Genomic DNA, 15734 nt, shown 5'->3' with positions numbered 1-15734 from the left:
CCAAACCATTACAATTGTAATCTACAAAAATATTCGCAGAATTAATTGTGCATTCATTTAATATAATCATATTTTCAAAATAGCCCGTCTACTGCATGTTTACATGTGAACTTTTTTTAACCTAGCTACCATAACAGTAGCTGCTAACTTAGTCGTAGTCTAACTTAGTCTACATTGCAAACGTTAGCTAACATAACCTATTTAAAACCTTATAGAGCAGATCATCTATCTATACAATAAATTGTGACATAACATCACTAGCTAGTATCTCAAACGATTACCTGACTTGAAAAGACGTTTGTGGTGATGTTGTGGATTCACTTGACACTTGCTAGCTTCTGGCCGAGTTTTCCACAGCAGTTTTCTCTAAATCTAGCGCGAGCAAGTAGTAAGTAGAAGAGGAAGAGTGAGTGAAGCTGCTATGGCGAGCAGCCCCCTCTGCTGGACAAAACAAGCACAACGCGATTGAGACGTCAACCGGTAGGCTCTGCTGCCTGGTCTTTCTTGCCAAGTAAAATATTTCACTTTGCAGTCTGTTTTTAACGCACAGTTTTAACGCACAGTTAAAAACGGGGGCATTTCCGAGGACAGCTCCAGCCGGGGACAAGCCACCAAAAACGGGGACTGTCCCCAGGAAACGGGCAACACGTGTGAGTGAGGGGGGGTTATTACATTTTTTTACTCAGTAAACGTAATTTTTGCACACATGTAGCCTGTCAACTATAGTGGGCACTATAATAGTGCAAAAATAGAATGCCTGTTTTTTCATTCTATTACTACTTTAAGATGTTTTTTTCCGTAGTGCAATATTTAGATGTGTGTGTGGTCACAAGTGTTCTATTATAAAGGCTGTCATGGCTCACTGCAATGTTAGTGTATTGTTTTTTTCTCAAGACTTGAGTGTCCTTTGCAGTAAAGTCTAGGCAACAAATAACATTGGATTGCTTTCTTTACATTTTTTAGCTGCGAGTTAGGTTCACATTAACCACTTCATTTTTCACACAGAGACTGATCATGTAGATCATATTCTTTGTTGCTTAATTAGTTAACCTGCATTTCCCCCTAGCAGTTTCAGTGCAAAAAAAAAAAAGTCACCTTTTTGGGCCCTCACCAATTTGCATCCCTGCAGACAGGGAAGGCACTCATGTTAAAACATATTGCATTCTCAATGTGTTATTCTCCAACATCAGATCCATTGCTCTGTCGTATAACAATATTCAACCTCTATATGTTTCCAAATTCTCATGCTTACTGTTCATCTCTTTAATAATTTATTAAACTTTGTTGTCGTAATTGGACCACTGTGGGTAATAAGAGACTATAAAGGGGCCATTACAATGTATTAGTTCTTTAAATCTAAGCAGTATCTGTCTAGCTACCCATTCCAGGAAAACAGAATCAATGAAAGGAACTGGTTTTGTAATTGTGACCCATTTTTATTTATTTTATTTAACCCTTATATTTTACCAGGTAAGTTGACTGAAAATACATTCTCATTTACAGTAACAAACTGGGGAATTGTTACAAGGGAGAGGAGGGGGGATGAATGAGCCAATTGTAAGCTGAGGATGATTAGGTGACCGTGATGGTATGAGGGCCAGATTGGGAATTTAGCCAGGACACCAGGGTTAACACCCCTACTCTCACGATAAGTGCCATGGGATCTTTAGTGACCACAGGGAGTCAGGACACCTGTTTAACGTCTCATCCGAAATACAGCACCCTACACAGGGCAATGTCCCCAATCACTGCCATGTGCCATTGGTGTTTTATTTAGACCAGAGGAAAGAGTGCCTCCTACTGGCCCTCCAACACCACTTCCAGCAGCATCTGTTCTCCCATCCAGGACCAGCTATGTTCCTTGTCTCACACTATTGAATGCCCCATATGGTACTCTAATGCAACAATGGATGTCACAGATACACAAAAAAAACAGAGCATCCCAGTATTCACCAGAATGCATCTCGATAAAGTTCATTTACTCACTAATATCATGACACCGTTCAGAATTGAACGACAAAACCATGGTCCTTGTATCTATATGGATGCATGTGACCTTCCATGGTAGTTGTACCGACTGTCTCTCTTCTGTCCAGGGTGCAGGTGGAGTTCTATGTGAATGAAAACACCTTCAAGGAGAGGCTCAAGCTGTTCTTCATCAAAAACCAAAGGTCAAGTAAGTAGATTACAGCACAGATGTACAGTACTGTCACAAAATAACAAGGAAGTCAGACACCTGGAAACGAGAAGGATAATAACTTTAATCTAAGTGATAAGGTGCATTGCATATCCAATTTCAGCTCCAGTCAGGGTTTTCAATTAGTTGTCGTGACTCATGGTGCTGTATCTACACACCATGTAAGTGTGAAAGGAGGACAATACTTTAGTTTTTTTGTTGAGGGAGCGGGTATTATCATTTCTGATTAGGACATAAGGCAGTGGTACAGTAGGCTTTCTAAAATTGACATATCTGTCCAACTTGCCATGCACAATGTGTGTGTTAGACATCAGTCTTCGGTCTGTGTGTGTGTGTGGTTGCAGTATGTTGTTACTGTTTGCAATGTATTAGTCCTTATCTCTGAGCAACTTCCCATCCGTCATAGAAAAAAGCATCAGGGCCAAATACAAATGTCATGCAAATCCAACCTGTATAGAGCCTACTGCTGAGCCAGCAAGCTGTTTACAATGATTGTTTTTGGCCTGTTCAGTTTAGAACCATTGTGAAGCTTTGATGTTGTCACTGTGTCCCCTGGTGAGTTTATATTAAAAAGAGATTCAATGGCAGGCAGGCTTGGATGAATGAAAAGTGAACATTGTCTTTGTGAAGCAACTAGCACCATCCTATGACTTACATGTGTATCTGCAGCCAGGCAAGGTGTGTGTGTGTTCAGCCTTGTGCAAACACAGTGTTGTTGTAATGATTTTACTGTCACCTTACTCTGGGTTGTGTTTTCTTCCCCAATTATCATAATAATTCATCCTCTATTCCACTGCTTTATATACCTGCCACAACATACAAGCATTCAAGCACGACCTCCCCCTACTTCAAAGCAGTGACACCTGTGCTGTGTTGTTGCTGGGAGCTGTGTGTGATAAAGATGAGTCGGGGTAAATCAGTTGTGAAGGCTTGCCAGACCAGCATGAAGCCGTGTTAGTCATGGCTCTGTGCATAGACGTATATTGTCACTTTAGACTGGTCAGTGAGAGAGAGCAGAAAGCACAGCCTGGGCACTTAGACAGATAGGGTTCAGGAGAGGAGTGATGTCCGGTAGGGTAGAATCACTGCCTCTGTCCGTAGACAGATATAATCACTTTTTTTCTGGCCAGAAACAGACAGAGAAGCAAACAGACGGGCAGCACTCTAACAGGTTCAGGTGAGAGATTATACATCTGTCAGGTAGAATCATTTTAAAACATTCGGAAATCTGTAAAGCGTAGTCGAAATAATAAAAAATTTAAAAATGTTCTTGATCATTCAGAATGCAGCAAATGCACATTGCAGAGGTAATTAACAGAGGACTGGCTGCTTTTCTCTGTAGTTTTTTGCTAAAAGCAACAATGAAAGACGAGTAATATTTTTGCCATGATAGAACTGATTCTGACTGGAAGTCTAAATGTGCAGCATTAGCTCAGCATGGTTATAAAAATATAATATATTTTATTAAGTATTTCAAATGTCATGGTAGGTAACAATGTCACAAGGATAATATCATTTAATTTATAATAAATATTTTTTTATTGTCAAAATAGGCCTACCGTTTTTGTTCTCCGAAAATGAACACTCACTCAAGTAATCGAATACTAATGTCCGCTTGGAGATCCGGATATTCGATTAAATGTCCCCACCTCTTATTTCATTTTCCCGGGATGAGGTCAGTTTCCGAGTTAAAAACGCATTTCCTTAACTAGTATATCCCTATACTAATGTCTTGCATTACAAAAACTTTACTGCAAACATCATCCAGATTTATTAATATACAGTAGCCCGGATTAAGCATATTCGTTTTTTAATAGGTGATAAATCAGCACAAATTCAGTTACTCTTTACCATAATAAGTTATTAAGCTTGATTTGACCTTTGTCAGCTATAATCGTTTAATTCCCTCTTGGAAACAGGTGAACAGATTTGCTCCCAATGCAATTACTTAGTAAATCTGGCCTTTAGTGTTATATTGTGTTTGCTCCCCTGCAGGCCTGAGGATCCGTCTGTTTAACTTCTCCTTGAAGCTGTTGACGTGTGCCCTTTACGTCATCAGAGTGGCTCTGGACGACCCTGAACAGGTCACTGGAGTATGGTGAGACTCCTACAATTGCATTTATCTCTTACTAGAGTCCTGCTATTTCACCTCTTACTAGTGACTCACCATGTATGCTAAACTGTGATTTGTCATTTAGCTGGTGAATACAGACTTGTGTGGGCGCTTGGAGAACGAATACATACGCACTTTACTGATTATTGTATTTTATTCCTGATGTATTTTATTCCTGTTGATTGATAAATGTGGTATTCATCCATGTGATTCAGAGAATCTTAACTTTTACACAGTTGAAAAGAGAACTATTTGGTCCAGATAAAAAAGATTCAGAGTTTCTATGACTCTGAAATTAGTTTTTTATTTGTGAGTGTGAGACACAAAGCCTGAAAGAGCAGCGTTGGTGATGGGGCAGCCTTTCTCTCAGTCTTAGTGTAGTGATGTGGAAGCAGGATATGTTTGTTTGTGTATCCCGCCGCCAGAAGCTCTTAAAGACATAGTCCCTCTGCCATCACTATGGCAGCATACAGTACTGAGTGAGTGATGGTGACTATTACCCACAGGGTAGATTTTTCACCACACACACACACTCTGAATGACTTCCTTCCCCCCACCTTTCCTATGCATTTAATTTGCAGTGTCAACTGTCAGAATAGAACAAGCACAGCCACAGCAGAATCCACAGAAATCACAGAAATCAACTGGTAAGTTATGAGGGTCACTGCACATTGAGTTGACCCTGGGCTTTGAATGTGTTTTGGATTGTAATGTGCTCAGCTAATTCCATAGCTATCAGGTGGTGTTTTGGAATTAGTATTGTCTAACCCATATGGTGTATTTATAGCCTACTCAATAATACTGTTTTGTCTTGTGAAAGGGAGAATTAATTTAGTCCAATAATAAATATACAGTACATACTGTATAATCAATAAGGTTATTTTGTTTTGTGAAAGGGAGTTGATTTTCTGGGTAAACAGAAGGGTTCCTGTCTGGGCAATACAGGTAAGAGGAAACTGATAGTCACAAACAGCTTCGATTTTGATAAAACTGACTTCTCATGTTTTTCATTCAACAATACCACACAATCACTGAGGGCCGAACCCATATGCGTACATGTCCCTGTGAATCTCCCATTGACACCAATGTAGGATTTCACGCAGATTTCAACATTCCGTCCTCTCTAAGCCTTTTCAAACCTTTTGGAATTTTGACCTTACCAAGAGTCATCCTTATTGGTACTGTAGTCCCAACTAAAACGTAGCATCTTAACACACAGCATTTAAACTGAAAACATTTTACAGCCGGAATGTTTTTAGAACAGGAACAACTTTACAACACATCTCTCTCAGGTAGTGGATTGCCTGGGCGCCTCGGTTAGATTGTAGCCCTAATACGTTTCTTCTGTCCGTGCTGCACCAGGTGACCGTGGCCTTAATCAGTTTCCTGGAGGCGATGCTCCTCACGTATCTCAGCTACAAGGTAAGCCACCTCAGCTGTACTCCGTCAGGGTCGTATGAGCTAGAAGGAAGTGACTTCATTGAGCAGTCCTGGAGGCACGCCTGTGTGAGATTGCATTTAATTGGTGAACTTTCTGGCAACGTTTTTGCAGCGACCAGTGTGAATGCACCTTCACTTAGCTCTAACCTGGGTCAGAAGAACAGATAATGAATATGCTATCCCATTGAACAAAGTTCTGGAATCCAAATGAATAAAAGATTAGGTGTCCATCCTACATTGATTTTATTCCTCAAATGGCCCATTAATTAAAGTGCCACAGTGCTATGTCTCTTTGATGAATTAGGTGAAGTTTGATCTACTTCAGGAGGACAAAGTAGATTGGGTTTAGTTTTAGTTTGTTTTGGCAGATAGATCCCATCCCCAATTGTTTTAATGAATCGTTGTATTATAATAAGTTGTGAGGGCTTGTCATTACTACAACGATATTGGTGTTGTTGTTTTGGTATTCGGACCTAGTCACTATTACTGTAATTAGTACACAGACAGAGCCAATGCCACGGCTAACACTTTGAGCGTTTGCTCTAGTCTACCAGATGGGCGGGTTTCGCAGTTTTGTCCCTATTTTATTGGTTCCATTGCACCAGGCAAGCTCAGTCAAGCTCAGCTAAAGTATTTGAAATGATTTAGAATAGTGTTTGAACCCAGGTATGATTGATCATAGTTATTTTCTCATTCGTGGCGGCAGGTAGCCTAGAGGTTAGAGCGTTGGGCTAGTAAGGTTGCTGGATTGTATCCCCGAGCTGACAAGGTAAAAATCTGTTGTTCTGCCCCTGAACAAGGCAGTTAACCCACTGTTCTCCGGTAGGCCGCCATTGTAAATAAGAATTTGTTCTTAAATGACTTGACTAGTTAAATAAAATATAATAGTTCTGATCTGGTCACTATTACTGTAATTCATACACAGCCTTGGCTTACACTGCATTGATCCTGTTTCTTTGTTTCAGGGGAACATCTGGGAGCAGATGTTTCAGATCTCCTTCATCCTGGAGATGATTAATACCGTGCCATTTATAATTACTGTGAGTCTTCTTCCACCTGGTCTCACACACACACACACACACACACGCGCGCATGCACACACACGCACTATATTCCACAAGCAAACGAGGCCCATTAGCAAACATATTACTTTTTGCAATGTTTATGGTGTCGATTTCAGGCTCTCAAGACTTAGGAGTATGGTAACGCAAGACTATGAGTATCGAAACTTGATGATGGGAGCATAGGCCTACACTGTACATGTGCATATTGCCCTAGGCTCGAGTATTCACTCATTCAATTGTCTTTTCAGATCTTCTGGCCTCCGTTGAGAAACATCTTCATCCCAGTGTTTCTCAACTGCTGGTTAGCCAAGTGTGCCCTGGAGAATATGATTGTGAGTATATGCTATAACCATAACGCAGCAGGCAAAACTGGACAAAACTAGTTGCAATGACGTCATTTCAACCAGTTTCGCTCGCGGAGAATACATGTAACGATGTACGCTGAGAGTCGGGAAGCAAGTTCAGGGAGTGAATACGTTTAATTAATAAATGAACAAAACAAGAAACACAAACGGCGCACTGACATGAAACAGCAACAATGACGACTAGGGAAGAAACGAAAGGGGGTGACATATCAAGGAGGTGATGGTGACAGGTGTGCTCCCTAACGAGCAGCCTGGTGACCTAGAGGCCGGAGAGGGAGCACACATGACAATACATGTTTTTTTAATCAAAATGAATCCGTTCTAAGAGATTATATACAGTAGTCTACCAGTAAAATAGCCAAACTCTGTCTGCATTATGTGGGAAGACAGTCCAAAGCAGTGGTGGGTAGAAATTCCCTAGGTATAAAAAGTCAAAAGACACCCAGTTCCTATTTGTATTGAGTAAAGCAAACCGTCAATGAGTGTAGATTTGAGGCAGCGCCAGCGGCATCTCTCTGTGGGCAGATGGTTAGGTCCTGGGCCAAGGAGATCAGTGCTGTGAGAGAGAACAGAGAACAGATCCAGCCTAGAGAGGTTGGAGGGAAGTAGCTAGTCAGACAGGCAGAAACATTAACACGTAATGAAGGGACGTGGTGGGTAGGTAGCTTGAAGAGATTGGAGGGGAGATGGTGGGTAGCAAATCAGCCAGGCGGAAACATTAACAAGGTGTGACATGGACTGCATGCCCACTGGTACATCTGAGGAAAGGTCGTGTTTATTGAATGGTTGCATCAGTATCAAAGTAACCAGATAAAATGAAAAAATGGGGTCCCCAGAAATTCTAGCAGAAAAAATGGGATGCCCGCTGAAAATGTTTAAATACCACTGGCGTTGATAGATAGGCAGACAGACTGGCTGACCAGCAGACCAATTGACTGACCAACCGATTTAATATTCTCACTGTCTTTCTCCTTCCCACTCTCCCTCTACCCCTCTTTCTCCTCAGAACGATCTCCATCGTGCAATCCAGAGGACCCACTCTGCCATGTTCAACCAGGTCCTCATACTTATCTGCACCCTTCTTTGTCTGGTCTTCACTGGGTATGTGCCACCTGATCCCAGACCCCTTTCCCTTGAAACTCCATGGATCTGGCACCATGGGCAGCATCTCATTCCACAAACTTGTTCCCTCCCATCTGTCCATTCCCACACACAGATCTGATAGAATCTGGTTAGGTGTAAGAAACATTGAAAAAGGGAGGTGAAGCTATTAAAATGGGCCAAACTGGTTGTAATGCCCACTAACATAGTTTGCTCTTGCCCAGTTGTGCCAGATCTGTGAAGGGGACTAACAAGAGCAGATCGGAGAGGAGGAAACAACTTTGTGGAATGAAATGCAACCCCTGATCTTAGCCACTCATCCCTGAAGCTCTCTGAGACCTTCTCTCCTCCTACCTCTGTCATCTTGGCATGTCATTATCCAACACAGAGAACTAACTGAGGACGTCAGGCAGAACAGACAGCAGAATCAATGGTTTCATTCTCACTGATTACACAGATCAGAGCAGAAGTGTTATGGTGCATCGATCGTGGGGAAAGTAGGATTTTGATCCTTAATCTGCCAGGCTGAATTTCAATGTAGATGTATGCCAAAGCCTCTGTTGAAATATTATCGGAAATGAGTAGGTCATATTGGCTCATCACCCTATTATCATTACATGATAGTGTAATTCACCTTTCTCTTTGTTAATTCAACGGGTCTATATTTGAATTGAATCTATCCTTATTCAAATAAGCGCACTGCTTTTTCCTCATGCATAGCCTAGTTCCAGCGTTATAGTGGTTCTCCCTAATACAGATTCAGAAACATACAACATTGAGCATTGAGCATCTATGCTCGCAAGACTACCTCGTGCAAAATGTTTCCCCCTAAATGTGAAATCCCTCTCCTCCTTCCAGGGCATGTGGTATCCAGCATCTAGAGAGGGCCGGAAAGAACCTGACTCTGTTCAACTCTCTGTATTTCTGCATCGTCACCTTCTCTACGGTGGGCTATGGTGACGTCACACCTCATATCTGGCCTTCTCAGCTGCTGGTGGTCATTCTCATTTGTGTGGCCCTTGTGGTGCTCCCGCTACAGGTATGAGACTAAATATAACAGAGCTTATACAATGGTAAAATAGCCTGTGTGGCCCCAGATGTTTTTTGAAAGATAATTGAGGCTGTAAATGATTTCCCATAATGTTTCCTGGATTGACTGTTGATTGTTCTCAAACACTGTATCACAACATTTGATTTAAGAAGTACCTGATCAGAGCTGTTTGGAAAGGATAGCTGTATACCCATAGTAGTAACCATAAAGTAACATCCTCAATGCTAAGACGGCTTGAACAAACATCATGACCTAGAACAAAAAATAAACAGACGTAGTTGCATCTGGTGTAAAAACTTAAATGAATCTCCTTGTCATACTCTGACCTCATGCACTGTCCATCTGTTTTTGGAACTCAGAAATGAGAACACATTTGACATTTGAGTGATTTATCAGTTATTGCAATCACTAACTGTTTAAGACACTCTTTGAAGAGGTAGGGTTTCAGGTGCTTTCAGAGGATGGGCAGGGACTCTGCTGTCCTAGCTTCAGGGGGAAAGTTGGTTCCACAATTGGGGTGACATATCAGAGAAGAGCTTGGACTGGGTTAAGCAGGAGCTGGTGAGAGGGCCAAGAGACCAGAGGTGGCAGAACAGAGTGCTGCTGGGGTGTAGGGTTTGAGCATAGCCTGAAGGTTGGGTGTGGCAGTTCCGCTTGCTGCTCTGTAGGCAAGCACTATGGTCTTGTAGTGGATGCGAGCTTCGAGTGGATGCGAGCTTCGACTGGAAGCCAATTGAGTGTGAAGATGAATGGGGTACATGGTAGAACTTGGGAAGGTTGAAAACCAGGCGGGCTGCAGCGTTCTGGATAAGTTGCAGGGTTTTGATGGCACAAGCGGAAGGCCCAACCAACAGTGAGTTGCAGTAGTCCAGACGGGAGATGACAAGTGCCTGGATTAGGACCTGCGCTGCTTCCTATGTGAAGTATACCTAAAATGGCACGGGAAGAAATGGCAGCAGTTTTACGGGCGCCTAACTAATTTGCTATTGTGTTTTTTCTTGCGTTATTTGTAACTTATTTTGTACATAATGTTTCTGCCACCATATCTTACGGCAAAAAAGAGCTTCTGGATATCAGGACAGCGATCACTCACCTCGGATTAGACAAAGATTATTTTAACAAGCATGACGCACAGGATTTACTTCGAACACCCGACAAGGCCAACATCTCCATCATTGGCAAGCGAAAGAGACGCAGGTACAGAGGACACGGAACGGGGTACCCCGTAAGGATCCACAGACAGCGAGTGGGAAAGCTGCCGTTACCGTCAATATTACTTGCCAACGTGCATTCACTGGACAATAAATTAGACGAGGTACGATCACAAATATGCTACCAAGGGGACTTCAGAAACTGTAACATCTTATGTTTCACGGAATCGTGGCTGAATGATGACATGAATATTCAGCTAGCGGGTTATACGCTGCACTGGAAAGATAGAACAGCACACTCCGGAAAGACGCGGTCTGTGCATATTTGGTGCATGACTTCTAAGGAAGTCTCTAGATTTTGCTCACCTGAAGTAGAGTATCTTATGATAAACTGTAGACCACACTATTTGCCAAGAGAGTTTTCATCCATACTTTTTGTGGCTGTTTATTTACCACCACAGACAGATGCTGGCACTAAAACTGCACCCAGTCAGCTGTATAAGTAAGTAAATAATCAAACAAGAAATCGCTCACCCAGAGGCGGTACTCCTAGTGGTCGGGGATTTTAATGCAGGGAAACTTATATCAGTTTTACCTCATTTCTATCAACATGTTACATGCGCAAACAGAGGGGAAAAAATTCTAGATCACCTGTACTCCACACACTGAGACGCATACAAAGCTTTCCCTCGCCCTCCATTTGGTCAATCTAACCACAATTCTATCCTCCTGATACCTGCGTACAAGCAAAAATTAAAACAGGAAGCACCAGTGACTCAGTCTATAAAAAAGTGGTCAGATGAAGCAGATGCTAAACTACAGGACTGTTTTGCTATCACAGACTGGAACATGTTCCGGGATTCTTCCGATGGCATTGAGGAGTACACCACATCAGTCACTGGCTTTGTCAATAAGTGCATCGAGGATGTCATCCCCACAGTGACTGTACGTACATACCCCAACCAGAAGCCATGGATTACAGGCAACATTCGCACTGAGCTAAAGGGTAGAGCTGCCGCTTTCAAGGTGTGGGACTCTAACCCGGAAGCTTATAAGAAATCCTGCTATGACCTCCGACGAACCATCAAACAGGCAAAGAGCCAATACAGGGCTAAGATTGAATCGTACTACACCGGCTCCGACGCTCGTCTTATGTGACAGGGCTTGCAAACTATTACAGACAACAAAGGAAAGCACAGACGTGAGCTGCCCAGTGACGAGCTTACCAGATGACCTAAATCACTTCTATGCTCGCTTCAAGGCAAGCAACCCTGAGGCATGCATGAGAGCATCAGCTGTCCCAGATGACTGTGTGATCATGCTCTCCGTAGCCGACGTGAGTAAGACCTTTAAACAGGTCAACATTCACAAGGCTGCAGGGCCAGATGGATTACCAGGACATGTACTCAGGGCATGTGCTGACGAACTGGCAGGTGTCTTCACTGACATTTTCAACATGTCACTGATTGAGTCTGTAGTACCAACATTTTTCAAGCATAGCCCCTGTGCCCAAGAACACTAAGGCCACCTGCCTAAATAACTACAGACCCGTAGCACTCACGTCCGTAGCAATGAAGTGCTTTGAAAGGCTGGTAATGGCTCACATTATCCCAGAAACCCTTGACCCAATCCAATTTGCATACCGCCCCAACAGATCCACAGATGATGCAATCTCTATTGCACTCCACACTGCCCTTTCCCACCTGGACAAAAGGAACACCTACGTGAGAATGCTATTCATTAACTACAGCTCAGCGTTCAACACCATAGTGCCCTCAAAGTTCATTACTAAGCTAAGGACCCTGGGACTAACCACCTCCCTCTGCAACTGGATCCTGGACTTCCTGACGAGCCACCCCCAGGTGGTGAGGTTAGGTAGCAACACATCTGCAACGCTGATCCTCAACACTGGAGCCCCTCAGGGGTGTGTGCTCAGTGTCGAAAGCAGTGGATAGATCTAGGAGGATGAGAACAGAGGAGCGAAAGAGTCAGCTGTGGCAGTGTGGAGAGCCTCCGTGACACAGAGGAGAGCAGTCTGGGTTGAGTGACCCATCTTGAAGCCTGACTGGTTAGGGTCAAGACGCTTGTTCTGAGAGCGATAACGAGAGAGTTGATCAGAGACCGCACCCTCAAGAGTTATGGAAAGAAACGAAAGAAGAACTTCACAGAGCAGCAACCCTCCTCATAAAGTATTTTGATATGTTGCCAAAATCCCCACAGTATACATTAGCTAATGAATAGAATCCATAGAAATCCATTTCATGAACTTCACTTCTGCATCAGCATTTTAACTTCTCACTCTGTCACCATCCAAAAGCACATCATTAGGCTATAAGTGTATTACTTACAGTAGCGTACAGCAGGTTTTTGTAACCCCGTGTGTGTGTGTGTGTGTGTCAGTTTGAGGAGTTGGCCTATCTGTGGATGGAGCGTCAGAAGTCAGGAGGGAACTACAGCAGACACCGGGCCCAGACAGAGAAACATGCGGTCCTGTGCGTCAGCTCTCTGAAGATAGACTTGCTCATGGACTTCCTCAACGAGTTCTACGCTCATCCTAGATTACAGGTAGGTCTACGGGAATAGAGGAAGGCCTTGTTATTTGGTGTGTACTCCAAAGACCGAGCTAAAGGACGGCGCTCAATAGTTCCGTTTTATTTTTGTCACCCCTGTCATTAAGACAATCAAATCGTGCCTAACAACATGTGCAATTAGCTTGCAAAATATCATATGTGAAAATGCAAACATTCAGTCTAGATGTCAGGTGTCTAACAGGTATCTACCCTGCTCTCCTGCAGGACTACTATGTGGTGATCCTGTGTCCTACAGAGATGGACATCCAGGTGCGTCGCATCCTCCAGATCCCCCTGTGGTCCCAGAGGGTCATCTATCTCCAGGGCTCAGCACTCAAAGACACAGACCTCATGAGGGCCAAGTGAGTGACCCACGGGGTTGTGGGAGAGTCTCAATGGGGGAGAGGGGCAGCGTTGGGCCCAATGCTGTGGTGCGTTATAGGTACAAATGTCACGTCTCTCGGTCAGCTCCATACCATAGCATTTCTATTTGCAATGATAAGGGGAAGCAAGGGGGATCAGAAAAGTTAATGACACCATCAGTTGAGGTCCCAGAGGTCGGCTGTGGTTACCTCAGATAAGGACCAACCTCTCATGAACCTGTTATTGAGTCCTCATACTTACTGGCTGATAGGCTTTCTGATCTCAGATATTAGTCAAGCGTCTGTGAGTGAGTCTGTGTACCTTGTGGTGCTGGCAGATGTGAGAACAGTGAAGTCAGGAAAATGGCGGCCGACGGTATTCATTTAGTTGGCTGTCCTCTCCTAGTACAGTATGTCAGTGTAATGGGATTTCTCACTACTGCTCATCCTCATCATAACAGCCAAGTTCATAAGCATCAGCACACATTTTTGCCTGGGTATATCACACCATAATGTGTTGGCAGTGGCACGGGCTGACCTGTCAATCACACAATACAGGCATCCTTTGATATATGCAGCTGTTCTAATGTATCGCTCCGGTTTTTATTGTGGCCATAAAGTGGATGTTATGGAATGGTGGTTTGAGTTGTGGTAATACTGCTGGTCCCCTTGAGAGAAAACTGGGATGGAGTGAAATTTACCCTCTATCAACTGCAGTGCTGCCTGGCCATTCAGTGAAAACTGAGTCATAATTCCAGCAGCTCATCCCTCCGCTCAGCCCTTTTCACACATGAAATGACTCAGGATGATACAGAAATACAGTAATGGTACAGTTCACATTACAACAACATGGTGCTGTTAGCCTATTAGCTTTTCTCACAGGTAGTTCTCGCTAATATTACCTGTCTGAAGCTTCCTTGGCTTGGCTTGGCTTGGCTTGGTGTGTGTGTGTGTGTGTGTGTGTGTGTGTGTGTGTGTGTGTGTGTGTGTGTGTGTGTGTGTGTGTGTGTGTGTGTGTGTGTGTGTGTGTGTGTGTGTATGTGTGTGTGTGTGTGTGTGTGTGTGTGTGTGTGTGTGTGTGTGTGTGTGTGTGTGTGTGTGTGTGTGTGTGTGTGTGTGTGTGTGTTTACTTTTAATACAGTGTGTTTCCTACAGGATGGATGATGCAGAAGCCTGTTTTATCCTAAGCAGTAGGAACGAGGTGGACCGCACTGCTGCTGTAAGTTCATTATCAGATTCATGACTTCATATTCAGCTCATTGCAGTCATAACTCAACACATGTCCAAATATGAATAGAGTTACGGTGGCAATGAACTGAATATTTCCACTCCAACTCCCTCTCAGTTAGATCGTGCTGATTGGATCTGTGGCTCAAGTACTCTTTTACTTTTCCAATCAGCTGATTTTTCAAGATGGACAGAAATGGGAAGAAAATGAAAAAATATGTATTGGATTTATATACCCATATTGGTCACACATTACAGCCTAGCTCGCCAATTCTCAGGGCTCATAAAATCTGGATTACATTAATGGTTGAGGGATGATGACAATATTGAAGGTGGAAATGGCAGAAGTGTCAGATGGTAAAGGATGTTGTTTTCTCCTGCAGGATCACCAGACCATACTGAGAGCCTGGGCTGTGAAGGACTTTGCCCCAAACTGCCCCCTGTACGTCCAGATCCTCAAACCAGAGAACAAATTCCATGTAAAGTTTGCTGGTGAGTTTACCTCAAATAGCGCTCTTTCATTTTGTCCCCGTCTCTTTCATTCTGTCTCCCTGTCTCTTTTATTCTGTCGCCCTGTCTCCCTTTGTCTCTTTCTCTTACATTCTCTCTCTACTCCATTCTCCAAATCACCACATTCTTCACTTAATCTCTAACTTGGTCGCTCCTTCCCTCCCCACAACTCTTTCTCTCAATTTCTGTCTCCTGCATTTGCAAGCCTTACAAAAAAAAAAGTCCTTACAACACCTATTTGCTCTGACTTAGAGTATTCTGGTTCATTTGTTAGATCATGTGGTCTGTGAGGAGGAATTCAAGTATGCCATGCTGGCTCTGAACTGTGTATGTCCAGCCACATCCACACTGGTCACACTCCTGGTGCACACCTCCAGAGGACAGTGAGTACACCCCATTAACTTCCCATTAAAACACTAATGATACTCTCCCTCCTATTGAAAACTGCAAATAAGCATAAATATTGAAACCATACACCTCAGACTTTGGGGTTGTGAGAAAGTGCTTTGCAAATAAAATCCATTATTATACGTGCAGGTTTTGAAGTGTGAAACTGTAACCTATACATTGAGGTTTCCTTCTT

The 15734-nt window shown here is 43.2% G+C and overlaps 1 protein-coding gene across 1 annotated transcript in view; it reads left to right on the top strand.

Annotated features, from left to right (window-relative positions):
• Positions 1-15734, top strand: part of LOC139412093 (potassium sodium-activated channel subfamily T member 1b) — a 75840-nt gene that overhangs the window by 26164 nt on the left and 33942 nt on the right. The window contains 14 exon segments of the mRNA XM_071158887.1: positions 2097-2176; positions 4193-4295; positions 4892-4957; positions 5207-5255; positions 5673-5732; positions 6716-6790; positions 7063-7146; positions 8186-8280; positions 9139-9319; positions 12883-13047; positions 13278-13414; positions 14570-14633; positions 15025-15133; positions 15426-15534. Of these exon segments, the coding sequence (XP_071014988.1) occupies positions 2097-2176; positions 4193-4295; positions 4892-4957; positions 5207-5255; positions 5673-5732; positions 6716-6790; positions 7063-7146; positions 8186-8280; positions 9139-9319; positions 12883-13047; positions 13278-13414; positions 14570-14633; positions 15025-15133; positions 15426-15534 (1377 nt within the window).

Source organism: Oncorhynchus clarkii, chromosome 6 (genome assembly GCF_045791955.1).
Source record: "Oncorhynchus clarkii lewisi isolate Uvic-CL-2024 chromosome 6, UVic_Ocla_1.0, whole genome shotgun sequence".
In the NCBI taxonomy this organism is placed as follows: domain Eukaryota; kingdom Metazoa; phylum Chordata; class Actinopteri; order Salmoniformes; family Salmonidae; genus Oncorhynchus; species Oncorhynchus clarkii.
This window is presented reverse-complemented; position numbering and strand designations above follow the sequence as displayed.